Genomic DNA, 27,922 nt, shown 5'->3' on the forward strand with positions numbered 1-27,922 from the left:
TCGGAGACTTCATATCTCTCGACCCGGGCATGAGCTTGAAAAACCATTTTCAGCTCTTCAAACATCTCATATGCTCCGTGTCTCTCAAAACGCTTTTGGAGCCCTGGTTCTAAGCTGTAAAGCATGCCGCACTGAACGAGGGAGTAGTCATCAGCACGTGTCTGCCAAGCGTTCATAACGTCTTGGTTCTGTGGGACAGGCGGGTCACCTAGCGGTGCTTGTAGGACATAATCTTTCTTGGCAGCTATGAGGATGATCCTCAGGTTTCGGACCCAGTCCGTATAGTTGCTGCCATCGTCTTTCAGCTTGGTTTTCTCTAGGAACGCGTTGAAGTTGAGGACAACGTGGGCCATTTGATCTACAAGACATATTGTAAAGATTTTAGACTAAGTTCATGATAATTAAGTTCATCTAATCAAATTATTCAATGAACTCCCACTCAGATAGACATCCCTCCAGTCATCTAAGTATAACATGATCCGAGTTAACTAGGCCGTGTCCGATCATCACGTGAGACGGACTAGTTAACATCGGTGAACATCTTCATGTTGATCGTATCTTCTATACGACTCATGCTCGACCTTTCGGTCTTCTGTGTTCCGAGGCCATGTCTGTACATGCTAGGCTTGTCAAGTCAACCTAAGTGTATTGCGTGTGTAAATCTGGCTTACACCCATTGTATTCGAGCGTTAGAATCTATCACACCCGATCATCACGTGGTGCTTCGAAACAACGAACCTTCGCAATGGTGCACAGTTAGGGGGAACACTTTCTTGAAATTATTACGAGGGATCATCTTATTTAAGCTACCGTCGTTCTAAGCAAATAAGATGTAAAACACGATAAACATCACATGCAATCAAACAGTGACATGATATGGCCAATATCATTTGCTCCTTTTGATCTCCATCTTCGAGGCTCCATGATCATTGTTATCACCGGCATGACACCATGATCTCCATCATCGTGTCTTCTTGAAGTTGTCTCGTCATCTATTACTTCTACTACTATGGCTAACGCTTTAGCAATAAAGTAAAGTAATTACATGACGTTTATGTTGACACGCAGGTCATAAATAAATAAAGACAACTCCTATGGCTCCTGCCAGTTGTCATACTCATCGACATGCAAGTCGTGATTCCTATTACAAGAACATGATCATCTCATACATCACATATATCATTCATCACATCCTTTGGCCATATCACATCACAAAACACTTGCTGCAAAAACAAGTTAGACGTCCTCTAATTGTTGTTGCAAGTTTTTTTTACGTGGCTGCTATAGGATTCTAGCAAGAACGTTTCTTACCTACGCCAAAACCACAACGTGAATTGCCAATTTCTATTTACCCTTTATAAGGACCATGTTCATCGAATCCGATCCGACTAAAGTGGGAGAGACAGACACCCGCCAGCCACCTTATGCAACTAGTGCATGTCAGTCGGTGGAACCAGTCTCACGTAAGCGTACGTGTAAGGTCGGTCCGGGCCGCTTCATCCCACGATGCCACCGAATCAAGATAAGACTAGTAACGGCAAGCAAATTGACAATATCGACGCCCACAACTACTTTGTGTTCTACTCGTGCATAGAAACTACACATAGACCTAGCTCATGATGCCACTGTTGGGGAATGTAGCAGAATTTTAAAATTTTCTACGCATCACCAAGATCTATCTATGGAGTCATCTAGCAACGAGGGAGAGAGGAGTGCATCTACATAGCCTTGTAGATCACGAGCGGAAGCGTTCAAGAGAACGGGGTTGATGGAGTCGTACTCGTCGTGATCCAAATCACCGAAGATCCTAGCGCCGAACGGACGGCACCTCCGTGTTCAACACACGTACGGAGCGAGGACGTCTCCCGTGCCTTGATCCAGCAAGGAGGAGGGAGAGGTTGAGGAAGAGGGCTCCAACAGCAGCACGACGGCGTGGTGGTGGTGAAGCTGCAGTACTCCGGCAGGGCTTCGCCAAGCTCTTACGGAGGAGGAGAGGTGTTGGGGAGGGGAGGGGCTGCGCCTTGGATGTTCTGTGCAGCCCTCCCCTTGCCCCTCTATTTATAGGGGAAGGAAGAAGGGGGCCGGCCCCTCTAGATGAGATCTAGAGGAGGGGGCGGCGGCCAAGGGGAGGGGGCTTGCCCCCCAAGCAAGGGGGGCGCCCCCTTTAGGGTTCCCCCCCCAACCCTAGGCGCATGGGCCCAAGGGGGGATGCGGCCAACCCATGTAGGGCTGGTTCCCTTTCCTCTACAGCCCATTAGGCCCTCCGAGAGAGGTGGCCCCTCCCGGTGGACCCTCGGAACCCCTCCGGTGGCCCCGGTACAATACCGATATGCCCCCGAACCTTTCCGGTGACCGTATGACAACTTCCTACATATAAATCTTCACCTTCGGACCATTCCGGAACTCCTCGTGACGTCCGGGATCTCATCCGGGACTCCGAACAACATTCGGTAATCACATACAAGTCTTCCTAACAACCCTAGCGTCACCGAACCTTAAGTGTGTAGACCCTACGGGTTCGGAAGACATGCAGACATGACCGAGATGACTCTCCGATCAATAACCAACAGCGGGATCTGGATACCCATGTTGGCTCCCACATGCTCCTCGATGATCTCATCGGATGAACCACGATGTCGAGGATTCAATCAATCCGTATACAATTCCCTTTGTCAATCGGTACGTTACTTGCCCGAGACTCGATCGTCGGTATCCCAATACCTTGTTCAGTCTCGTTACCGGCAAGTCACTTTACTCGTACCGTAATGCATGATCCCGTGATCAACCACTTGATCACATTGAGCTCATTATGATGATGCATTACCGAGTGGGCCCAGAGATACCTCTCCGTCATACGGAGTGACAAATTCCAGTCTCGATTTGTGCCAACCCAACAGACACTTTCGAAGATACCTGTAATGTACCTTTATAGTCACCCAGTTACGTTGTGACGTTTGGCACACCCAAGGCAGTCCCACGATGTCCGGGAGTTGCACAATCTCATGGTCTAAGGAAATGATACTTAACATTCAGAAAAGCTACAGCAAACGAACTACACGATCTTTGAGCTATGCTTAGAATTGGGTCTTGTCCATCACATCATTCTCCTAATGATGTGATCCCGTTATCAATGACATCTAATGTCCATAGTCAGGAAACCATGACTATCTTTTGATCAACGAGCTAGTCAACTAGAGGCTCACTAAGGACGTGTTATGGTCTATGTATTCACACATGTATTATGATTTCCGGATAACACAATTATAGCATGAACAATAGACAATTATCATGAACAAAGAAATATAATATTAACCATTTTATTATTGCCTCTAGGGCATATTTCCAACAATCTAAACACTCTTATATTAGTTTACAGAGGGAGTACATGTCTAATAGTTTGCCCATAACAAAGCAGCCCTTACAACGGAATCGAATGCTTGTGACTGTGTGAGCATCGACGACGGTGGGCATGGGAGTTTTTGATAGAAGATTTGGAGCACTAGCACGTAGCTAGCCCTTGAGTGAGCTGTCAATGGCAATGCAAGGGTGCTCGATTATGAAGCCGGTGTTGTTCATAGATTTACATCGAAGTCGTCAGGTGAGGGGGGGGGTGTCAACCAACGAACTCGAGTACATCGGGTTGGGTCGAGTGTGTAGTAAGTTGCTCAGATAGCCTCTCAATGTAGTTTCCCTTCAAAATTGAAATTGCCACCTCTTGTCCATTAGAGATAATTCTATAGTTAATGTTGATCAGTCAAATTAATTTACTCGGACTCATACCCCTCTCGAGCTCACACCACGATTCTCAAATGATCCATCATTTTTTGTTAGTAGCAACCATTCTTCCACGACACCGTTCCTTGACCCGGCCAATCTTGATTGACAGGAATCATTACTTTTTTCCGTTGCAACGCACGGGCATTTGTGCTAATATAAGGTAATTCATGGTCAGAATCTGATGAACATTTATTAACACAATCATATTATTATTAACAGATAAATCACAAACTAACGTACTAGAATATTTATATCCTATTAAAACGCACATACATTGTTCTAGTACTATTAAATCTCGAGCGAGAAAAAGATCGCACCAAGCACGTCACTGTAAGCGCCCGTTCGCGGCGGAATCTAGATCCGCCGGAAGTACCATCCCCATATGCCCTACACCGCAGGACGCCGGACGTGTCAACTCCCACGTTCCTTCCGTCTTTCAAGCCAAAGAACAGCAACAGATCATCACGGAATAAAGCACTCCTCCTCTACCACCACCACCACCAGTGCTAAAGTCGATAGAAAATTCAGAGATCCCCCGTGGTTCGCCTACACGTCAAGCTCCAAGTCGGCGCCTCCCTCCCTCACCTTCCGCGCCCCCCTTTCTCCCCTTTCTCCCCTTCCTACGGCTTCTCCTCCCCCTCTTCAGTCTTCACCCCTGCCCACCCTCGCAGATCTCGCCATTCCCTGCCACGCCGCCGCCCGCCCGCCCGCGCGCCCCGTTCCGGCGGAAGGTCTCCGCCTCTCCCGCAGCCTCCCCGGAGAGCTGGAGGGGCCTGCGCCAATCCGACGGACGGCACGGCTCCTCCCTCCTCCCCTGCTGCCCCGGCCGGCCGCGATACGGGCTGTCGATCCTCGGTGAGCGCCTCTGCTCGATCCGATCAGCTTCGGCTCTCGTGGACTCCGTCGCCTGCCAGCCTGCCTGCTATCGCGCTGATGCAGCAGCGAGGCTGATTCTGTTCTGCTGCCGTGCGCAGGGTTCGTTCGAAGACGCAGGCGCCTGTGCGACCGAGTGCGCGCGCGGAGGGTCAGGGCCGGCGCCGAGATGAAGGGCGTGTCGGCGATCCCCGCCGTGGCGATCATCCCTTCGCCGCTCTTCCTCTGGCGGGTCAAGGTAGCCTTCTCAGCATTTCGACGGGCGCTACATGCCTAATTTACTTTCTGATGTGTCGCAAGTGTGCTGCGTGCGGCCGCCGTTATGCGCATTGTTTGCAGCGGATGCCATGTTTGTAAGGAAATTAAGTGACAAGCCAACGCATCTGACGCCCCCCTCTCGATTGCGTAAACTTTGTAATAGTGACAAAAATCATGCCATGTGTAAATCTCTACTACTCTAGGATATGCCTTTGTTTTACATGATGATACTTGAACAGTTGAACACGTGAACACTACTTTGATGTTAGCGTCTCGATATTTGATAGTATTTCTCAGTACATGTCTAGGAAAAGCCTTCTAGCTTAGTCACAGAAGATAAAGTGGCCTTTTAGCATCACCATTTTGAGTTGGAGCTGCTGCTTCTTTTTACTTATTTACCCTGTAATTTACTCCAAGAGACACTAACGTATTTACCTGTCCATATCTAATTCTATTCTGTGGCATCATGTATTTTATTGCTCCTTTATTCTGTAACCACTAACCAATTGTACTCAAATTACCCTGTTCTCTTGATTCCTCATCTGCCTGATCTACATTTTACTTCTCAAATTGCTTATGAGTATGTCCCTTTTCCAGGTTATATTGTTTCTCCTATGGGGTTTGTGCTGTTGCAAGGTCAGTGTTACTCAATCAATAGCTTTTGTAATGTACGAATTCAGCTTCATGTGGTTTGTTAATCGTTTATGCTCTTGGAACTGCAGATAGGGTGGGACTCGGTTATGAGAATGAGTGTTGATCTGCGAGACTTATTTTTATACGAGGCTTTCTTATACTATAATCCTCTCCTTCTAGTGGTGGGTTTCTTTTTGTTGTTGTACATGTGGCATACTCAACTCTTAATAACCGTGTATGCAAAAAAATTAGTCATGCATGTAACTGTGCTTTGTGTTCCTATTGTAGGCACTGATGATTTGGTTATGGGGAGTAAATTTGTGGGTTTTCGCACAATCATCAGTAAATTATGCGAAGGTGTTTGATCTTTCACAGACACATTTATCACACCGAGAAATATGGAGGGTATGCCTATTTATCTTGTTTGCGATATCCATTTCATCTCCTGTTTGAATGCATTTACACTGACATGCCTATCCATAGCCTATAAGCTTTATGGAGTATTGATCCATATAGCGTTTGCTGCATACAGTTTTAAGCAATGTCTACGGCATATGGTTGTTACGGTAGCGCGAAATTTATGGATGGTGGTGTTAAGCTCTCAACAATACTTGTAGTTCCCAGTCCATTATATTTTTGTAGTACAACTATACATAACATTTCTAAGCAACCGTGTTTATCTTGCTTTCCAATGTAAGTAATATATATACAATCCCCACTTTAGTGTCTGGATGAACATGCGTCACCAGAATATTTATTTTGAGAATAGGTTAGTCTGTGCCTATTGCACTTTCTAAAGTCGAGTACTGATGGGCTGGTGTTTTGAAGTTGGCTCTCTTTTCTTTAAACTGTATCGTGTTTTTGTCCTGTCCATTTCTTTTATGCTGACATAATATTGTATAATTTTTCATGTTACATGTACTCTGGCATATTATTCTGCTTAAGTAACACTTATTTTCCTCCATTGGCAGTGTGCTACTTGGCTGACTTTAGTTGTTCCAACAAGTATGACAGCTTACCTATATCTGTATTCACATGGTGAAGTGTCTCTTGCTGCATCTCAACCAGTGTAATATCTTGAGCTCATTAAGTTGTTAATTCTATGATTTGCTCATGGGACCTTTTGTTGTGTACATTACTCTTGGTTATACTTGTGGTGGTGCTTATCAGTTATCAGTAATCAAGTTCGGACATAAATATCCCCAGAGCTCTCCCAAGGAACAGTATAATGATAAGATAATTGTTGACATACTAAAATGGATGTCTCATTGTGTATCTCTGGCTCTGTTGTGTTAATTGATGAATTGAAACTTACATCCTGTCGCAAGATCAGAACAGTAGTATATTCATTATACATTTTGCTAGCAATGAATGTTAATGCAAGTGCCACTTTTACCTTAAAGTTATGCCTATTCTCCTGTAATCGAACAAGTGGAAATGCCCATCTTAGTACAATACTATTATATGTTAAGCATCAATTGATGTACATGCAGACATAGTTACGAATGGTTTCTTTGTAACACTGAAGTGATCTGAAGTTCTGTATGATGCACAATCCACTTACTCCTGCTTCCCCTTATAGAAACAATAAATCATGCAATTTATTCTACTCTGATGCATTATTACTTTTTAAATGCTGGGTTATGAATTGACATATCATTCTGCCTGTCTGCAGGTCCTTTTGTATGCTATCCTTCTGATGATCCTCCTTTCTCCTTTTGATATGTTTTATTTATCATCACGCTTTTTCTTTCTGAGGACCATGTGGCGTATAGCACTTCCATTACAAGTAAGTTGTAAAAAAAATCAGTAATGTTAGATAGGTTTTGCTTTTAGCTATGCTATAGACAAAACAAAATATTTTGGTCTGTGGTGGCTATTATATATACCTGATTGTCCTTGCTTGCGGAGCCAGTAAATCTGATCAAATAGCATTTTGAATTGATTTAATGTACTCTTGTTCCGCAGGCAATTACATTCCCTGACTTCTTTATGGCGGATATTTTTACATCCATGTCAAAGGTATGCAGTCATTTTTGGTAAACAATTGGAGACAGTTTGCAGTCATTTATTTAAAGTGTTTGCTGCCCATTGCTTTGTTTTAACTAATTACTGCTATAGATAGTATGACATGGTTTTTTGGTTTAATACTCTTTCCGTCCCAAAATAAGTGTCTCAACCTTAGTACAACTTTGTACTAGAGTTAGTACATAATTGAGACACTTATTTTGGGACGGAGGGAGTATGTACTATATTATTTTCTGTTCTCATGTTGGCTGTAATATACTGTAGTTTATGTAAGAAAAATTATCTCCTAACTACGTGAGCATCTGCAATGTACTATTTCCTAGTTTTGTAGAGAACTGTTTCTAGCTTCTAGACTGTCCTGAGTGGACATTTTCAGTTTGATCTTTCTAATATGTTGCTCAATTGATGCATTTGTTTGCAGGTGTTTTCAGATTTGGAACGTTCAGGTTGTCGCATGGTCCATCGTCAGGTTAATCTCTCCGTTTCTCTTGTTCTATGCACATATTGTCTTCTGCAGTATCCATACTGCTTGGTTTACTTGACGATTGCAAAGTACTGCAAAAAGTAATTGTTATTATGAAATTTTACAGGTCGCGACAATTGCTTGGTTTGAAGCAGATTCAATTTGTGGTAGCCACTCTGTAGCTATTCCTCTAGTTCTGGTACTCCCTTATTTGTGTCGTTTCTTCCAGTGTCTTCGACAGTACAAGGATACAAAGGAGAAAACTTGTCTTCTGAACGGTATTTACTCACCACCATATTTCAGCTCTAATTCTTTATTTCTTTTGAGATGACATACATGTTTAAAGTGCTAGAAATAGAACAAGTTGTAGCTTGTGATCATATGTTTTGTGCCTATTTCTGGACACTTACCAACATCTTTGTACCAAATCCAGCACTCAAGTACTCGACAGCAGTCCCTGTGATCTTTTTATCAGCTCTCAAGTATCATGTATTTCCCGACGTATGGATTAGCTTTTACCGCCCCCTGTGGCTTATTTCCAGTGTTGTGAATTCACTGTATTCCTTCTACTGGGATATAAAGCGAGATTGGGATTTGAGGTGCCGTTCTCTACAAAAGTTTCTTTTCTACTCTGTCCTTACGTATCAATTGTTGCTAATGAGACTTCCTCTATAATTGCAGCATTTTAACCAGGATTTTCATGTTCAAAAACCCAAGTGCATGGAGCAATCTTCTTTACGGGCGTAGCTGGGTATACACTCTTAACACATACATGGTTTTAGCTAGTACACCTTGTTAATTTTCTGAACTAATCCTTACATGATTGCTCTACAGGTATTTTATTGGGTGTTAGGTAGCAATCTCATTCTCCGGTGTACATGGACATACAAGCTTTCGGCGCATCTTCGGCACAACTACCTGACAGTGTTTGCGATAACAGCTCTGGAAATGGTGAGGCGGTTCCAGTGGGTCTTTTTCCGCGTCGAGAATGAGTGGAACAAGATGACAGCCAAGCAAAATTTTGAATTGTCATCTGATATGCTGCCTTCAGAATCAGATAGGCTACTGGATTCTAACAGCCATAAAGTCTAACCCTACACTCAAAACAATCTTATAGCATGGTCCGTATGAGGTTCTCTCGTAATATCTCTAGAGCTCGGAAGGCCAATTGTACAAGATAGATTTCCACACGAAATGAAGTTGTTGGCACATGTGCCATATGTAACACTCTTGAATCCAGACAAATGATAGTGATACCAAAAAAATTTATGATTTGGCACCTTTACAAAGATAATCTGCTTAGCTGATCTGCATATCAACAATCTGAGTTTGATGCTTTATCCTTTTGTTTCTGTTCAACTTGCAACTGTTCAGATGCATCTGTAATCATCTTGTGCAACAGTACAACAATTAGCGCTCATGCGCAAGTGCAATGGGTGCGAATCGTATTTGTTTTCTTCATCGCAATGTCTGGTAAGTTGCACTTGAACAGCACATTGTCAAGAAAGTCATGATTATCTCATCTTGTTTATCATATCATTGGCTGAAGCAGACAAGATTGATTGTCACAACTCATAAGCAGAGTATTTCCTGCTATCAGATAATGGCTGGGCCCGGATGAAGTAACAGTTACCCATTGGAACAGTCTAGAAACAGCTTAGTTTAATGCTTGTGGTGTTTGCAGTCAGTGTATATACCCACCAACGGATTTTATTTTCCTAAGCAAGTTGCAACTTGGATAATGGAATCCAAACCAAAATGGAGCCCTCATTCAGGACACTGAAGGAAGATTTCTCCCGAGAAATGAGCTGATTTTCATTCTTGCCATCACACCTGACATTATTATTAGGTAAATAATTTGAACAGAAACCAAGCTCGGTTATTCCTTGCATCCATGCAATAATTAAGTGACTTACACATGAATTACTAGTACTCCTACTCTACCACAAATACACAAACACAAGTACTAATACAGTGTACATATAAAGAAAAGCATGGGACACATCAATGCTCGTCGAATTCGCAGCCGCTCGTGGTCACCGTCGAGCGTGCGTGCGTGAGGCAGCAGCGGTACACGAGGCAGAGTGTGCGCCACGGAGAGGGAGGAGATCCAGAAGGTCCGGGGGGGTTTCCGCGCGCGGCTACGGAGACGTGAACGCGTCGTCGAGCCACGCCGGCCGCTCGCCGTCCTCCGGCTCCGGCGCGGCGTGCTGCTGCAGGACGAGGAGCGAGCGCAGCGTGTCCCGGAGGCGGTTGGCGCGCCTCCGGTGGCGGATGCGGCGGAGCACGGCGTCCTTCTCCAGCGGCCCCGCGCCGGGCCCGGGCCTGTGCAGGTACAGCCGGCTCGTCACCCGCACCGCCGCCGCGTCCCCCTCGTCTTCTTGCGCCGCCGCCGGGGGCGGCGACGAAGGTGGGCTCTTGGACATCCTGGAGTCCATGGCAAGATCGATCAGACTTCTTCTTGAGAGCTTCGTGTGCGAGTGATGAATGAGCGAGTGAGGGGAGTGTGAAAGGTGGCGAGGCAGGGGCCATTTATAGGCGGTTTCGGGGAGCTCAATTATTGATTTTAGTACCCCGGGTTGCTGTTTATTACGGAAACGGGGAGCCGGAGGACATGGTTTCACGTGTCAGCGCCGCTTGTTTGCTTTTGTTTTTGTTTTGTTTTGTTTCTTCCTCTCGCACTCACAGATGGTGATGGGAGATGACTTGTGGTTTGTGGAGCACATTCAGGTGAATGCTTTGCCCAAATCATTGCAAGTTAATTAATCCCATGTAGTACAAAGAGAATGCCACGAGTAGGTGTGTCGATGACGACCCGAAATTATAAATTTTAGTTTTGTGTCCTAACTTTGCCGGTTTCAGTCTGAAATCAACTAGCTCAGCCGCAGTTTCTAGAGAGAGAGAGAGAGAGAGGATGGTAAAAAAGATTAGTGGCGCAAGTCCTCTGAAATTGACTAGGAGTGACAGTGAAAGGTTAGAATCTGTTCTCCGTGAGAAACGACCAGTTGGGTAAGAACACATTTCAGCTGCCACGCCAGGAAAACACCACCTTTGATTCGGGCGACGTCACTTTACACTCACAGTTTGCCATGGCTGCCTAAGAAAGTTGTACACTATTAGTTTGGTCAAGCTAATTAATTTGGAGACGCTTGTGAGCACTGAGCACACAAGAACTAAGCTAAGCAAGAGCCACACCTAAAGATTTCAGTTAAAGAGATACTACTGGTAGTACTAGTAAATTAATTACTGTAGAATCGAATCATGCGTGGTTGCAAGTAGTACAGCACTCCTAGTAGTACAGTACAAGAGTAGCGTTTGTCGGGAGCTGGACACGTAGCAAATTAAAGTAGCGCCGGAAAGCCACCGCCCAAGCTTGGATCTGCACGGTAAATAACGAATAAACGCGTTTTGCCTCGGCTGGTCGGTGAGTGCAGTAGGGCGCCTGAAGACGACGCGGTAAAATGGAATCAGGCCAACTTCACCGCGCGACCCTAAACGGACGTCCGTTTTATCCTGTTTTTGTTTTTTTGAATAGGGATTTGGAGTCGTGTCCAGGCCTGTCCTGGGATGCGGTGGTCGTGCGCCCAGCGCGCTGCCGCATCCTTTTGCCCCATCCTGTCCGTCAGGGCCAAGAAATGCTCGAATTTACATTAAAACTAGTTTCGAACTCAAATTTTTGTTTGAAAATTAAAATAGTTTTACAACCCAATTGAAATTGTCTTTAATAAAATAGTTTTACAACCAAATTGAAATTGTCTTGACTGAACATAAAATGGACAAATATATCTATTGGTTGCCAATGTAATTCCGCACGTGCTCAACCAAGTCATTTTAAAGATTCACATGAGTGTGTCAATCACGCATCTCACGATGGAATTGGGCAAACTGTTCAAATGTGGCCGGGTCTTGGTGCAGGGGCTCAATATTTTCACCTTGATAATCAAATCCTTGGTCGAAAATACTCTCATCACGCTCGTCCTCGACGATCATGTTGTGCATGATCACACAAGCAGTCATCACCTCCCAAAGTTTCCCTTCATCCCATGACAGTGCAGGGTTTCGAACGATACCCCACCGGGATTGAAGCACACCAAAAGCACGTTCCACATCCTTTCTAACACTCGCTTGCATTTGGGCAAATCTCTTTTTCTTCTCACCTTGGGGTTTCGAGATTGTCTTCACAAAAATTGATCACTGAGGATATATACCATCTGCTAGATAGTATCTCTTGTTGTAATGATGGTCGTTGATCTCAAAGTTGACAGGTGGGGAGTGGCCTTCTGCAAGCCTCGCGAAGACTGGAGAACGCTGCAGCACGTTGATATCATTGTGCGAACCTGCCATGCCGAAAAAAGAATGCCATATCCAAAGATCTTGTGATGCCACCGCTTCTAATATGACAGTGCACCCGTTAACATGCCCCTTGTACTGGCCCTGCCAAGCAAATGGACAGTTGTTCCACTCCCAGTGCATACAATCTATGCTGCCAAGCATACCTGGAAAGCCTCTAGCTGCGTTGGTCGCCAACAATCTCTCTGTATCAGCGGCAGTTGGCTGCCTCAAGTACTCTGGGCCAAAGACCTCGATCACAGCCTGGCAAAACTTGTACATTGACATCAGACATGTTGTCTCACTCATACGCACATACTCATCCGCCAAATCGCCTGGAATTCCATATGCAAGCATGCGGATGGCCGCGGTGCATTTCTGGTAGGAGGAGAATCCAAGCTTGCCAAGGGCATCCGTCTTGCACTTGAAGTATGGGTCATGAGCAACCACTCCCTCTCGGATACGATTGAACACATGCCTTGCCATACGAAAACGGCGACGAAATTTATCCGGCCTGAAGAGCGGGGTGTTGGCAAAGTAATCGGCATAGAGCAGGGCGTGGCCTCTCTCCCTGTTGCGGTTCAGGTTGGGAGCACGGCCAGGGACTGACCCCCTATACCGAGGAAGCTGCCGTTGAATATGGTCGTGAACGACTAGTGCAGCCACCACATGATCGTCATCATCCGACGACGAATCATCCGATGAACAAAGGAAGTGATGGAAGAAAAACTCGTCTCCACTGTCCATACCTTTGTTGGCAAAATGTCGAACACCTTGCGGTCGTGGTGGCGAAGAGGCCGCGATGATCACCTCGACGCAGCAGGGTGGTTGCCGGCCGGCTACAGGCCGCTCTGGAGCTCTCGTCGGAATCTGCCTCAGCCGCCGTGGTACATCGCCGGCAGTCGTGTCCCCTCTGCCACCGGCAAGGCCGGCGACGGCCAAACCTCCTCCGATCGATGACCAAAACTACGGCGGAAGCGCGGGCGTGGTGGCGGCCATGTCGAGACGTGGTTTGGTATGGACGGCGGGGGGGCTGCGCGGTGAGGAGGCGGCCGGAGAATAGCGGCGGCGCCGGCGGCGGGGCGGGACGGGAAGAGAGGGTGAAGCGTTGGGAGTGGAGGGACTGCTAGTGTCCCTGACAGCCGGGCTAGGGGGGGGGTGGGGGGGGACAAGGGCGTGCGTCGAGACCGTCCGCGCGCGTCCGTTTTACCCCAAACCAAGCGCAAGTTTGAGCCGGGAATGGGTCGAAAGCGGACAAAATCCGAACATTTGTCCGTTTGCGTCCGCACGCTGGGCCGTTTCTTTGTCCCTTTTACTCCAAACGGACGGGGCGGACAGGATAGGATCGCGCGGTAGAGTTGGCCTCAGGTGCACGCACACAGCAGCACCGGCAGCAACCTATCCTATCCGTTCTGACCGGGAGGCTCTGACTCTGAGTGTACGTACTAAACATGATTCCCGCTAAAAAAAGTGTGCTATATACATGAACGAATGAACGAATGAATGTATGCCACGTGTCATATGCATCTTGCTGCCGCTGCCCGTGGTGGGTCAGCCACCGACCAGAGTGGCGGCCCAGAGTTTTCAACTCAGAATTTGAACTTTTCTATAGGTTGGTTTCAGCTCCTTTCAAACGGGCCGAGCCTTGGTGCTGACACGGGCCGGGCAGTGATGAATTTACGGGCTTTTCACGTTTGTGTGGGATGGTCAGATATGGCCATATGGGTGATGTTGCTGGGCCAGTGCTATAGAGCACGGGTATCCAAAGTCCGCTCTCAACTCATCTTTTTTGTTTACTCAAAAAAAAACTCATCTTTTGTGTGACCCAGTTCATAGCAGAGCTGGACCAGGTCAATCACCCAAATGTTGCATCTATGATAACAAGAGTACGAGAACCTGAAGGGCTACAGGCATGGATCACGCCACTTGAAGGCATGGTAAAAATGGATGTTGCTGCAGGCGTATCCGTGGGTGATGTTGCTGGGCTAGTGCTATAGAGCACGGGTATCCAAAGTCCGCTCTCAACTCATCTTTTTTGTTTTCTCAAAAAAAACTCATCTTTTGTGTGACCCAGTTCATAACAGAGCTGGACCAGGTCAATCACCCAAATGTTGCACCTGTGATAACAAGAGTACGAGAACCTGAAGGGCTACAGGCATGGATCACGCCACTTGAAGGCATGGTAAAAATGGATGTTGCTGCAGGCGTATCCGTGGATCGCAATGTTGGTGCTGCGGTAGTTTGCCGGAACCGAGATGGATCCTGTAATTGGTTGGTCCGTGCTTGTGATCAGGGGCCTCCTTGACCTTGCGGCCCTTGAAGCTATCACATGCAGGGAAGCTCTGTAACTCGCCGAAGACCTTGGAGTTCACCATCTTTTTTTTTCAAAACGGAGGCAAAAAGATTTACCTCATCTATTAAAGTAGAGGAGAATAGAGTTTTGTAGAGTTACACAAGGCCGAAGTACGGCATGACAATTACTCGCGCGATACAATTTTTTCTAATTGTTTAGCCCCTGCAGTAACTCATAGGTTGGCCTCATCTATAATAAGCTTGAGAAGGATTGGCGGTGGCGTCTCTTTGTGGCGGAAGACTCTAGCGTTCCTTTCCTTCCAAAATTGTCCAGGATACGAGCATGGTAAGGGAGGCCATGGCTCGACGATCCGGAATGCTCGAATTGGTGCGCTTGTCCCACCAAGAGAGGAGGGAATCCTCAAGGTGCCAGTCAGAAGGGTCCAGATGCGCAAGCCCATACTTGTCAATGAGCATCCACCAAAGCCTCAAGGTGAAGCGGCATTTGGCGAATAGGTGGACGCTCGACTCCTGCACCTGCTTACAGAGCGGGCAAAGACCGCAGTTGTCCCAGCCGCATCGCTCTAGCCTGTCGGTGGTCCAAATGCGATCTTGTAAGGCCAGCCAAGAGAAGAATTTGACCTTTGGGGGTGCCCACATTTTCCAGACCATGGAGTCCATGGGGGAAAGCGTCAAACCCAGAAATTGTGCGTTGTATGCAGTGGACGCCGAATATGAGCCATCCGAAGAGTGCTTCCAAATGATGTCATCCTCAGAGTGGATGTCGAGGTGTATGTCATGGATGAGCATCCAGAGGGTGAAAAATTCCCGCACATGCTGGCCAGTGATGGTGATGTCTCGTTTGATCGTAAGCATCCAACATTCTCTATAATAGCCTCTCGCACGTTTTAGTTCTTTCTCCTTAAGGCCTCAAAGACGAGAGGTGCAATGTCCTTCGACATGCGGCCAAGCAGCCAGGGGGTCCCGAAAAGGCGTTTTGGCCCCATTGCCCACGATGATGGAAGTGGAGGTGTAGAAAAAATCACGGTCCTCCTCGGTGCAAGGGTTGCCCAGGCCGACCCAGAGCTTGGACGGCTCTTTCCATTCAAACCAAAGCCATCTGAGCCTCAAAGCACGAGCAAATTTATTAGTGTTAAGAACACCCAAACCCCCATAGCTGGTGGGGCGGCAGACCATGTCACGGTTGACTTTACATTTGGCACCGGTGGTCTTGTCAGAGCCGGACCAAAGAAAAGCTCGCTCAATATTGTTGAGGTTGTCAAGGAAACCCTGAGGGACAATGAGTGGTGTGATGGAGTAGACAGCCTGAGAGGTGATGACAGAGCGAACAAGGGCCGTGCGCCCAATGGTGGTGATGTTCTGCCCATCCCAGGTGACCAATTTTCCAGCCGCCTTGTCCTGGAGGTATTGGAAGTCAAATTTCTTCAGTCTCCAAACTGAGAGCGGGAGGCCCAAGTATTTGATAGGGAAAAACGCCCTAGTCGCCGGGATGCTGTTGAGAATGCTCACAAGATCAAGGTTGGCGCATCGAATGGGAACGACAGAGCTTTTGTGGAAGTTGGTGCAAAGGCCCGTGACATCTCCAAAGCCTTTTAAGATGGTTGCAAGGTTGTCAATATCACTCTCAATTGGTGCCATGAACACGGCAGCGTCATCCGCATAGAGGGAGGTTCTGACCATTGTACCTCGGCCACGAATCTTATGAATGATTCCTTTGCGCGTAGCCAAGTCGAGGATCTTGTGCAACGGGTCAATTGCGAGCACGAAGAGCAGAGGCGAGATGGGGCATCCTTGGCGAAAACCACGTCCATGCCTGATGGGGCTGCCAGGCAGGCCGTTGAGGAGTAAGCGCGAGGACGAGGACCAAAGCAATGCCGCAATCCAATTTCTGAATTTATCAGGGAACCCCATGCGTTGCATGATATCCAAGACATACTCCCATCGGACTGAGTCAAAAGCCTTTTTGATGTCCAGCTTGAATAGCAGAGATGGAGTCTTGCACTTGTGCAGCCGACGAGCGAAGTTGCGAACATACATGAGATTATCATGAATGCTTCTCTTCTTGATAAATGCACTCTGCGCATTGGAAACCAGAGCATCCATGAGCGGCGCTATGCGAATGGACAACACCTTGGCGATGATTTTGGCAACGGCGTGGATAAGACTGATAGGCCTATAGTCGGAGATTCCCTTGGCGCCCTCCTTCTTGGGCAATAAGGCCACATTGGCAGAGTTTAGCCATTGCAGGTTGTCCGTGCGTAGGGAGTCAAAGCAGTGGATGACTCGCATGAAGTCCACCTTGATGAGGTCCCACCATTTCTTGAAGAAAATGTCGGTGAAGCCGTCTGGGCCGGGAGCTTTGTCGTTGGGCATTTCTTTGATAGCAGCCCAAACCTCCTCCTCAGTGATGACAACGCCAAGAGCGTGGAGGTTGTGATGCTGGATGTCGAGCTCATCCCAGTTAAAGTCTACGTTATTGTTGGTTTTAATCCGCCCCATGACCTCGGAGAAGTGGTCGTGGATGATCTTCTCCTTCGGCCCATGTTCAGTCACCTAACCGTGAGCCTGTTTGATGCGGTGAATATGGTTTTTTCTTCTCCTGGCATTGACACGGCGATGGAAAAAATTTGTGTTGGCATCCCCTTCTTTGAGGTTGGCCACCCTCGCACACTGGCTCTTCCTAGCTCTCTGAAGGACCGCTAGGCTAATGACTCGCCGTTTAAGTCTAGCCCGAAGGTCGGACTCGGCGGAGGAGAGGAGACACGTCTCTTGAGCAATGTTCAACCGAAGGATGACCAACAGAGCCGCATGGAGTTGGACGTTGGCCTTCGAGAACATTTTTCAACTCCATCCCGAAAGGCGGAGGGCGGTTTTTCTGAGCTTATGATGACGGACTTGATAGGGCTCCGAGTGGGGCACGTGCTCGTTCCAGGCCGTTTGGATCACCTTAGCGAACCCAGGCAAGGAGACCCAAATGTTTTCAAATTTGAAGGAGCGGGGACGTCTGGGTCCTTTGTCATCTGCCAGGAGGAGCGGATAGTGGTCCAACAAGGAGGATGAAAGCGCGTGGAGAACGTGGGTGTTGTATGTGGTGTCCCACTCTGCATTGCAGAAAAAGGAGTCTAGCTTGCACAAAGTTGGATTTGATCGCTCGTTACTCCAGATGAAGCGCCTGTTCTGAAGATGAATTTCCTTAAGCTCGCCATCTTCATATTGCCCCAGATTGCAAGAGTGTTGTAAATTATATTACAGAGGGTGCTGGAGCCAACTACCGGGATGTCATCAAAGAAATTAAAGCATGGTCGACTTCTTTTACTTGTAATTTTACTCATGAACTTAGGCCCTGTTTGTTTAAAAAGTCCTAGGACTTTTTTTAGTCCCAACTAAAAAGTCTCTAGTCCCTACTTGTTTGTTTCCAGGGACTAAATATGGACTAGAGGATAATAAATGACGTGCTAAAAGACCATGCTGCCCCTAATAATTAACTAGTACAGACTAGTATGAGCCCAAGTCGGGGTAGTCGTCGACGTTGGTGTTCAGATCGAAGAAGCCCATGCCCCTCCCCAAATTTCCGCCCGCGGATGAGCCCTGTGAAGCCTGGTGATGGGAGGGGACCTGAGAGAAGTAGTGAAGACCATCGTCTTCATCACCGTCCATGGCGGTGGCGGCTCCGGCCAATGGAGGCGGGGCACGGGCTGGAGATGGAGGTGCGGTGCGGGGGCGGGGAGCGGCGGCGTCTGGAGGTGCGGTGCGGGGGCGGGGACGGGCCGGAGATGGAGGTGCGGTGCTGGGGCGGGGAGCGGCAGCGACTGCAGGTGCGCTGCGAAGGCGGGGAGCGGCGGCGACTCCTGTGCGGGACGGGGCAGCGAGCGGGAGAGGATAAGGTGAGGCTCGGTGGGGGCAGGGCAGGGAAAAGTCTCAAAAAGACTATTAGAGGGACTTCTTCTTTTTAGTCCCAAAGGCCTAGTTTAGTCCCTAAAAGTCCCTCCCGTTTGGTAAAAAAGTCTCTAAGAGGGACTTTTTCTAGTCCCTACACAAAAAAGTCCCTGTAAACAAACACCCCCTTAGAAAGCTGATAAATTGGCTAGGTATAGCTTGTTATTAGATCATGGAAGGCATGTTTTGTTGGGGTCTCCTCATGATCATACGATCATCCCTTTCATTATGAATGAGTAATAAAGCTTGCCCGATTGTTCTAAAAAAATATCACAGGGCCTGGCTCTGCCACGCTCTCTCTACAAGAAAAAAACATTGTTTTGCCTAAAAAACCATCATGTATTCTGAAGAAAAAAAAACTTCACCATCAGCACCGACCATGTACTTTAACTATGATGAATCACCAGATAATTACCATCAATGCCATGTACATTAATCCTTTTTGCATTTGGAAATGGTTGCAAACTCGATAAAAGGGGCTTTTAAAACATGTTTGAGGTACGACGTTCTTTTCCTAAAATGAAGATTCGTATATTTAAAGGAAGCGAAATGTGAATCATGTGAGATCGTAAAATAGTATTTGTTTTAACATGTTTGAGCTGCGACGTTCTTTTCCTAAAATGAAGATTCATAGATTTAAAGGAAGAGAAATGTGAATAATGTGAGGTTGTAAAATAGTATCTATTTTGACATATTTGAGCTATAACGTTGTTGTTTAAAGGAAGAGAAATGTGAATCATGTGAGATTGTAAAATACTATTTGTTTTGACATGTTTGAGCTATGATGTTCTTTTCCTGAAATAAAGATTCATAGATTTAAAGGAAGAGAAATGTGAATCATGTGAAGTCGTAAAATAGTACTCCCTCCATTCTAAAATAGATGACTCAACTTTGTACTAACGTTAGTATAAAGTTAGTACAACATTGAGTCATCCATTTTGGAACGGAGGGAGTATCTATTTTGACATATTTGAGCTACGACGTTCTTTTCCTAAAATCAAGATTCATAGTTTAAAGGAAGAGAAATGTGAATCATGTGAGATCATAAAATACTATTTGTTTTGACATGTTTGAGCTACGATGTTCTTTTCCTGAAATGAAGATTCATAGATTTAAAGGAAGAGAAATGTTAATCATGTGAAGTCGTAAAATAGTACTCCCTCCGTTCCATGGAACGGAGGGAGTATCTATTTTGACATATTTGAGCTACGACGTTCTTTTCCTAAAATGAAGATTCATAGTTTAAAGGAAGAGAAATGTGAATCATGTGAGATCGTAAAATACTATTTGTTTTGAAATGTTTGAGCTACGATGTTCTTTTCTGAAATAAAGATTCATAGATTTAAAGGAAGAGAAATGTGAATCATGTGAAGTCGTAAAATAGTACTCTCTTCATTTCAAAATAGATGACTCAACTTTGTACTAACTTTAGTAAAAAGTTAGTACAAAGTTGAGTCATCTATTTTGGAACGGAGGGAGTATCTATTTTGACATATTTGAGCTACGACGTTTTTTTCCTAAAATTAAGATTCACAGTTTAAAGGAAGAGAAATGTGAATCATGTGAGATCGTAAAATACTATTTGTTTTGACATGTTTGAGCAACGATGTTCTTTTCCTGAAATGAAGATTCATAGATTTAAAGGAAGAGAAATGTGAATCATGTGAAGTCGTAAAATAGTACTCCCTCCGTTTCAAAATAGATGACTCAACTTTGTACTAACTTTAGTATAAAGTTAATACAACATTGAGTGATCCATTTTGGAACGGAAGGAGTATCTATTTTGACATATTTGAGCTACGACGTTCTTTTCCTAAAATTAAGATTCATAGTTTAAAGGAAGAGAAATGTGAATCATGTGAGATCTTTAAATACTATTTGTTTTGACATGTTTGAGCTACGATGTTCTTTTCCTGAAATGAAGATTCATAGATTTAAAGGAAGAGAAATGTGAATCATGTGAAGTCGTAAAATAGTACTCCCTCCGTTCCAAAATAGATGACTCAACTTTGTACTAACTTTAGTATAAAATTAGTACAACAACATTGAGTCATCCGTTTTGGAACGGAGGGAGTATATATTTTGACATATTTGAGCTACGACGTTCTTTTCCTAAAATTAGGATTCATAGTTTAAAGGAAGAGAAATGTGAATCATGTGAGATCGTAAAATACTATTTGTTTTGACATGTTTGAGCTACGATGTTCTTTTCCTGAAATGAAGTTTCATAGATTTAAAGGAAGAGAAATGTGAATCATGTGAAGTCATAAAATAGTACTTCCTCCGTTCCAAAATAGATGACTCAACTTTGTACTAACTTTAGTATAAAGTTAGTACAACATTGAGTCATCTGTTTTGGAACGGAGGGAGTATCTATTTTGACATATTTGAGCTATGACGTTCTTTTCCTAAAATTAAGATTCATAGTTTAAAGAAAGAGAAATGTGAATCATGTGAGGTCGTAAAATACTATTTGTTTTGACATGTTTGAGCTACGATGTTCTTTTCCTGAAATGAAGATTCATAGATTTGAAGGAAGAGAAAATGTGAATCATGTGAAGTCGTAAAATAGTACTCCCTCCGTAATAGATAACTCAACTTTGTACTAACTTTAGTATAAAGTTAGTACAACATTGAGTCATCAGTTTTGGAACGGAGGAAGTATCTATTTTGACATATTTGAGCTACGACGTTCTTTTCCTAAAATTAAGATTCATAGTTTAAAAAAAGAGAAATGTGAATCATGTGAGGTCGCAAAAACAGTGTCCGTTTTGACATGTTCTCTGCTCCAGAAAAAGAAATATAGAGAAAAGACCCCTTACATTCTGCATGCATGCATGACAGAGACTTATTCAAGACCAATATAAATTTTTTACCTTTTTTTAGATAAATGTTTCTTTACTTTTTTTTAGATAAATATTTTTTTACCTGCTCCCTAGCAAGTGTAGATTATCACATTTTGGAACATGTTTGAGCTGGACTGGACATACCGGGCCATGGTCCGAGTGCGGATTTTTGGAGGCCGAGCTCCAGTGAGCTCGGTATTTTGAAAAAGTCAAAAAGCATATTTAAAAGTTCCAAAAAAATCTGAAAAAAATACCATCAAAAACTTATATGTATTCTGCAAGAACGTGTTAAATTTCGTCGAAAAATGTTGTGATTGGTAGGCTGTACAAAAATAACAAATTTCTGGCCCAATAACAAAAATAAAAGGCCCATTAAAAATGTGTATTTGTCTTTTTCCTGTACGCCACATGTAAACATATAATACTGTGAAATTTTGTATATACATAGTATACATGTACATGTGTGTTCAAAAAATAAATTTGGAATTTTTCGTGCTCCAAAAAAATAAAAAATAAAAACGAGCTCACTGGAGCTCGGCCTCCTTTGGCATTTTCCGGCCATGGTCCACCCTTCTCCCCAAGCCTTCTCGTAGGATTTGTTGGGAGCTCTTGTTCGCCGCTTAAGGCGCCGCTAATCGCTACTGGCGCTCGCACCGCACGCATAGCAGGCCGGACCAGGAGAAAATATTCTTCTTGTTGTACCACAAAAAAGACGTGTAATTCCTATAAGGAGGATTCGAACTCTGCCCGCTAACGTCTAAAAAAGACGCGTAACTTTGTTGTACATTATTAGGAGAAAACACGATTTGACCCTTCTCTTAGTACAACATTAACATGCAAGAGTAATATGCACCCAGTTTATTATGAGTATTATTTTATGATAAAAATTAAAAATGAAAAATGAAAAAAGAATTCACAAGAAAAAACGTGAACATGAAGAAAGTTCATAAACTTGAAAAGGTTCGTGCAAATTGGAAAAAGTTCATGAATTTGCGAAAAGTTCACGAATTCAAAAATTAATCATTTTACAAAAAAGTTCATTGAATTTGAACAATGTCATCAATTTTGTAAAAAAGATCATAAACTTGAAAAGGTTCATACAAATTGGAAAATTTTCATGAATTTGGGAAAAGGTTCACGAATTAAAAAATCATTTTTTAAAAAAAATTCGTTGAATTTGAACAATGTCATCAATTTTGTAAAGAAGTAGATCGATTTTTTAAAAAAACCATCAGCTTTGGAAAAGTTCATCATTTTGAAAGAAGTTCATCATTTTTTTTAAAAATCATCAATTTTGAAAAAAAAACTTCAAATTTGGAAAACATTCATCAAATTTGAAAGAAAATTCATCGCATTTGAAAAAAAGTTCATCAAATTTGAAAGAAGTCTCATCCACTCTGAAAAAAGTTCATAGATCTCGAAGAAAAAATCATCAATTTTTTAAAAAAGTTCATGAATTTGAAGAAAAAGCTCACGCGTTTAGAAAAAAAAACCGTTCCAAGAAAAAGTAAAGAGGAAAAGAAAAATAAAAAAGTTGCACGAACTGAAGTGGATAAAAGAGAGAAAAGAAGTGAGTTGGCACAGTCGATCGAGATGGCCTAGTGAGTTGGCACAACTGTAGTGCCAAATAGGATATGCCGGGTTTGATATTTATTTGGCCTGTTGGCAGCAAATGGCCAGCTCATGGCCCACTCTATGTTGCACTGGCCCGTCATAGTTTCATGTCACGCTCTGAAAATGGTCTATAGGATCTTGCATTAACTGATCAATCAATTCTCGTTATTGTCTTGCATAATGTTGTATCTACGTTTTGGAATTAGTACATCTTGTTATAAGTTTCCGCATGAGAGAAAAATGTTGATGGTTCCTTCAACGCATCCATCTTCTGATGCTAGACCAAACAAAGACACCGGTTCGGTTGTCACATTTCTTCTATTTACTGGATGATATCTCGCACGTTGCTGTGGAGATCGGATGCAAACATTTTTGATACAATTTGGCTGTCCGGAATTTAGATATAAAACTAAAATCAATATTTCCCACATGATTGAAAGAAATATAACTAGTGGGATTAAATGATTGATGACGTGCATGGTTTTGATTTGAGATGTGTGCATGTTTCTTTTAGATGTGTGCATGTTGAGATAGAAATAAATAGTATTTCTTTTACCATACTAGGGTAAATAATTGATGGGATGATGATGAGATGACATGTATGCATGTTAAAAGAAATAAAAGCAGTGAGGATGAACTATTTAGATATATAGGATTTCGGACACATATTTTTGCAAAAGGGATGGTGCCGAGTTTGCGGCATGTGTGTTCCTCTCAGCACCTGTGAATGTTATAGCTGTTACTAAGAGTTGAGTATGTTATAGCTACTTTTCCTCATTTTATTTTTGTTGTTTCGAAATCTGCATCTCGGCTACGCAAGCCTCCCACCTCCTACCACCTCCTCCTACCCGCAGCCTCCCACCTCCTCCCTCCCGTTGGCGGCCACTCCGGCCCCGGCGTCCACTCCCCTCGGCGTTGGCCACTCCGGCCACGCCGCCCAGCCCGCGGCCATGGCCTCGTCCACTCCCTCCGCCGCCGTCGGGCGCTCCCGCGTGGACAAATGGCTCGAATCCAGCCCCTCCTCCGCCGGGTCGGCGCCCACCTACCGGCAGGCCCTCTGCCGCCTGCCACCCCCTCCCTCCCAGGCGTCCCCCTAGCCCGCCCTCCGTCCCCCTCACCGTCGCCGGCAAGCCCGTCCCCACCGCATGCCCCGCGCCCACCCCTTCGCTCCGAGATCTGCCGGACGCCCTTGGAGGAGGTGGATTCGCGCGTGCCTTGGCAGGTCGTGGCGAGCCGTAAGCGGCCGCGCTCGCGCGTGCAGGGCTGCCACCGGCGTGGCCCGGACGCAAGACCCTGCCCCAGGCCGTCCTGGCTCTGCGAGGGCGACTGTCCCCGGTGCCCGGACCCTGGTCACCCCATCTCCGACTGCAGGAAGGACATCCGGTGCGCCAGTTGCCGCTTCTTTGGCCACTAGGCCAAGTTTTACACCCTCCCCTGGGCCGCCGCGTCCTCCTCTGATGGTTCCGCCCCCTCCGCTTCGGCGCCGTGTTGCTGCTCCGGTCGCCGTGGACGGCCGCCCCACGTCCTCGGGTTCGGCGGCCACCACGCGCTCCTCCTCGGGCTTGCTGACGCCCGCGTCGAATGCTTCCGACGGCCATGCACCCATGCTCTCCGGGTTCGCTCAGGCCGCCAGCTCGCCTCCCGCCCTCGCGTCCCCTGAGCCCTCCGGTTGGACTGCGACGTCTTCATCGCAGGCCGCCCTACCGTCGCCTAGCTCTTCTGCCCCTGCGGCTTCCTCGCGGCCTACCTCACCGACCTCGGTGGCCTCCTTCGTCGCCACGCCTCTCTCTGGGCACCCATCGTTTCGCCCTGCCGCGGCCGTGTGCTACCTTCCGCGCTCCCAAGAGGTCATCGAGGTGGAGCGGGCGCTGGAGCATGCTCTACTCGTCATCGTCGCGGGCAGCCGCGCGGGCTTGTCCCGTGAGGAGGTCGCCGCCGCCATCTGCTCCCAGTGTGATCTTGCCGCCGACGACTTCACCATCCACAAGCATGCACCAGAAGATTTCCTCCTCTGCTTCTCCAGCTTGGAGCACCATGCTCGCGTCGCCATGTGCCGTGTGCGCACTCCACTAAAAGTGCTAGTGATCGACTAGAGGGGGGGGTGAATAGGCGATTTTTATGAAAGTCTTCAAAACATGGAAGTTTCAAAGACAAACGATAGAAATAAACCTATTACCATGCAGCGGAAGGTAGACTACACTAGGCAAACCATAGTCAAGTATTCAATGAAGTGAAAGCGCAACGACTAATAGCAGCTAGGCAGTAAGGATCAGGTAGGAAGATATTGTGAAGCCAATCAGAACAAGTAATCACTCAGTGAAGCCAAATGGTGATGCAGTCGTACAATGACTTCACAAGCACCAACAGTAAGTAAAGGGAAGGGAAGGATGAAACCAGTGACTCGTTGAAGACAATGATTTGTTGGACCAACTCCAGTTGCTGTGACAACTGTACGTCTGGTTAGGGAGGTTGAGATCCAACTTAGAAGACCTCGTCTTCACCTTATTCCCCTTGAGCTAAGGACACCCAGTCCTTGCCCAATCACTATGGTAAGTCTTCAAGGTAGACTTCCAAACCTTCACAGACTTCGTTCACCGGCGATCCATAATGACTCTTGGATGCTCAGAATGCGACGCCTAACCGGCTGGAGGATTCACAATCCTCAAGTGTAATAAGTCTTCAGATCACACAGACATGAAGACTTAAGTGATGCCTAACACTATTTGGCTCTGGGTGGTTAGGGCTTTATCCTCGCAAGGAATTCTCTCTCAAAGGCTTTGAGGTGGGTTGCTCTCAAACGACAAAAGCCGTACTCTAACTCTGAGCAGCCAACCTTTTATGGTTGTAGGGGGTGGGCTATTTATAGCCACTAGGCAACCCGACCTGATTTGTCCGAAATGACCCTTGGTCACTAAGGAATTGACACGTGTTCCAAAGGTCAGATTTTAAACACACACGACAACTTTACTTGGGCTACAAGCAAAGCTGACTTATCCAACTCTGGACAAGATTTGCTCTCATAGTCTTCACTCGAAGACATATGATTTTGGTTAAGCATCACTTCAGTCATTCTGACTGGTTCTCTTGGACCCCACTTAACAGTACGGTGGTTCCTATGACTCAACAAAGAAGAAAAAGAACGATGAAAGAACTAAGTCTTCATGCTCCATAGTCTTCATGCGATGTCTTCTCTTGTCATAGTCTTCAATGTGAATGTCTTCACATACCACCTTTGACTTCAATGTCTTCATTCATTTTTAGGGGTCATCTCTGGTAGGAAACCGGAATCGATGAGGGACTTCTACCTGTGTTATACTGCAATTCTCACAAACACATTAGTCCCTCAACTAGGTTTGTCGTCAATACTCCAAAACCAACTAGGGGTGTCACTAGATGCACTTACAATATCCCCCTTTTTGGTGATTGATGACAAACTAGTTGAAGTTTTCAACGGGGAATATAATATGTGAAATTGTAAAGGATAGGGAATTGTCTTCATAAGTTGCAAGGGCTCCCCCTGAAGATGTGCATATAAGTAATTTGCTTTTGGAATGCAAATGCACATGGCAGGTTGTACTTGTGGAGATCCTCTTCAACTTATGATGACAATTCATTATGCATGAAAAGTATGTGAAGATAATGACATGCATAATGAAAAATGGACGTCTGCAAAATGATCTAAGTGCGGAATTTATCGTCGCACATGCGGAATTTATCATCGCATCACAGAATAGCAAATAAGTAGCAGACGACCATCGAGTTTAAGTGTTACAACTCAAAAAACCAAATGTATCAAAACGAGAGTTGTAAACACTAGGCAAAATATAAAGCAACCGCCCATATGGACCCGCTTGAAGACTATCAAACTCATATGCTTCTCCCCCTTTTGTCAGTAAGGACCAAAAAGGTTTGAAGACATAGAGCATCTACTCGTTTCCATAAGGAGTAGGTGAAGCAGCAAGGTCGTCGGTGTTGTTAGGCGGTGCAGACGAACTCGGGGCAGTGTCGATGCGTGCAGAAGTAGGGGGCGGTGAAGTAGCATCGTCTTCATCATCGATGACACGTGCATTCACTGTTGCAGCAGAGGAGGAGAACTCAAAGTCTTCAAGATATGGAGTACGTCGCAGCACAGTCCTTCTTGGAGGTGTTGAGTCAAACTTGAAGCGTTCAGAGAAGCCATCCTCTTGAAGATCATTCTCAGAGCACATAAGCGTCAGCCCTTTCCATGTACGTCGACAGGTTTCATGGGCAACAAAGGCATTCTTGGTGGCAAGATTGTGAATCCTGTTTACGTCCACCAAGAGGCTTTGCATTTGGCGCTTCAGCCAGTCATGATGCCTATCCTGTTTCTGATGAAGGGCAACCAGAAGCTCTCGGTCATTGAGAACACGGGATCGCTTCTTGGGCTGTTGGGCAATGGTGCTGTCAGTGGCTTCAGTGAGGGCACGGTGAGGTGCACATGTAGTGTTAGCCAGAGGATAAACACGAGAGACTGCTTGAACTCCTTCAATGTTTTGAGAGAATCTTTGATTCTCATCATTCTGAAGACTAAGAGGCTCCTTGGCAGGCTCTGGATAGATGGCTTCAACTGACATATCAACGTCAGGCAGAAAGATCCGATGATTGCGAGCAGAGGGCTGATAGGTGACAACTGAGTGTAGTTTGATCAGCCACATTATCCATGGAGCGTAAAACTTCAAGCCAAAGAGATCAGATCCTGATGCAGCAAGTTGGCGGATGAAGAAGTCTTGTGCATCGGCACTCGGATCTTTTAATAGTTGGGCAACCTTGGCATTGGCTTCTGTACCTGAGGCCTATGCTCAACGTGATAGTCAAACTGAGGACCAACAGC

The 27,922-nt window shown here is 45.6% G+C and overlaps 1 protein-coding gene across 1 annotated transcript; it reads left to right on the plus strand.

Annotated features, from left to right (window-relative positions):
• The first annotated feature begins 4,346 nt into the window (after positions 1-4,346).
• Positions 4,347-9,351, plus strand: LOC123102353 (SPX and EXS domain-containing protein 5). The gene is made up of 13 exons (XM_044523665.1): positions 4,347-4,632; positions 4,752-4,888; positions 5,506-5,544; positions 5,631-5,723; positions 5,830-5,946; positions 6,513-6,608; positions 7,217-7,330; positions 7,510-7,563; positions 7,991-8,038; positions 8,160-8,310; positions 8,466-8,631; positions 8,714-8,783; positions 8,867-9,351. Exons 2-13 carry the CDS (start codon positions 4,820-4,822, stop codon positions 9,122-9,124), a joined length of 1,275 nt encoding a protein of 424 aa, XP_044379600.1. The 5' UTR covers positions 4,347-4,632; positions 4,752-4,819; the 3' UTR covers positions 9,125-9,351.
• Positions 9,352-27,922: the final 18,571 nt, after the last annotated feature.

Source organism: Triticum aestivum, chromosome 5A, assembly GCF_018294505.1.
Source record: "Triticum aestivum cultivar Chinese Spring chromosome 5A, IWGSC CS RefSeq v2.1, whole genome shotgun sequence".
Classification (NCBI taxonomy): Eukaryota; Viridiplantae; Streptophyta; class Magnoliopsida; order Poales; family Poaceae; genus Triticum; species Triticum aestivum.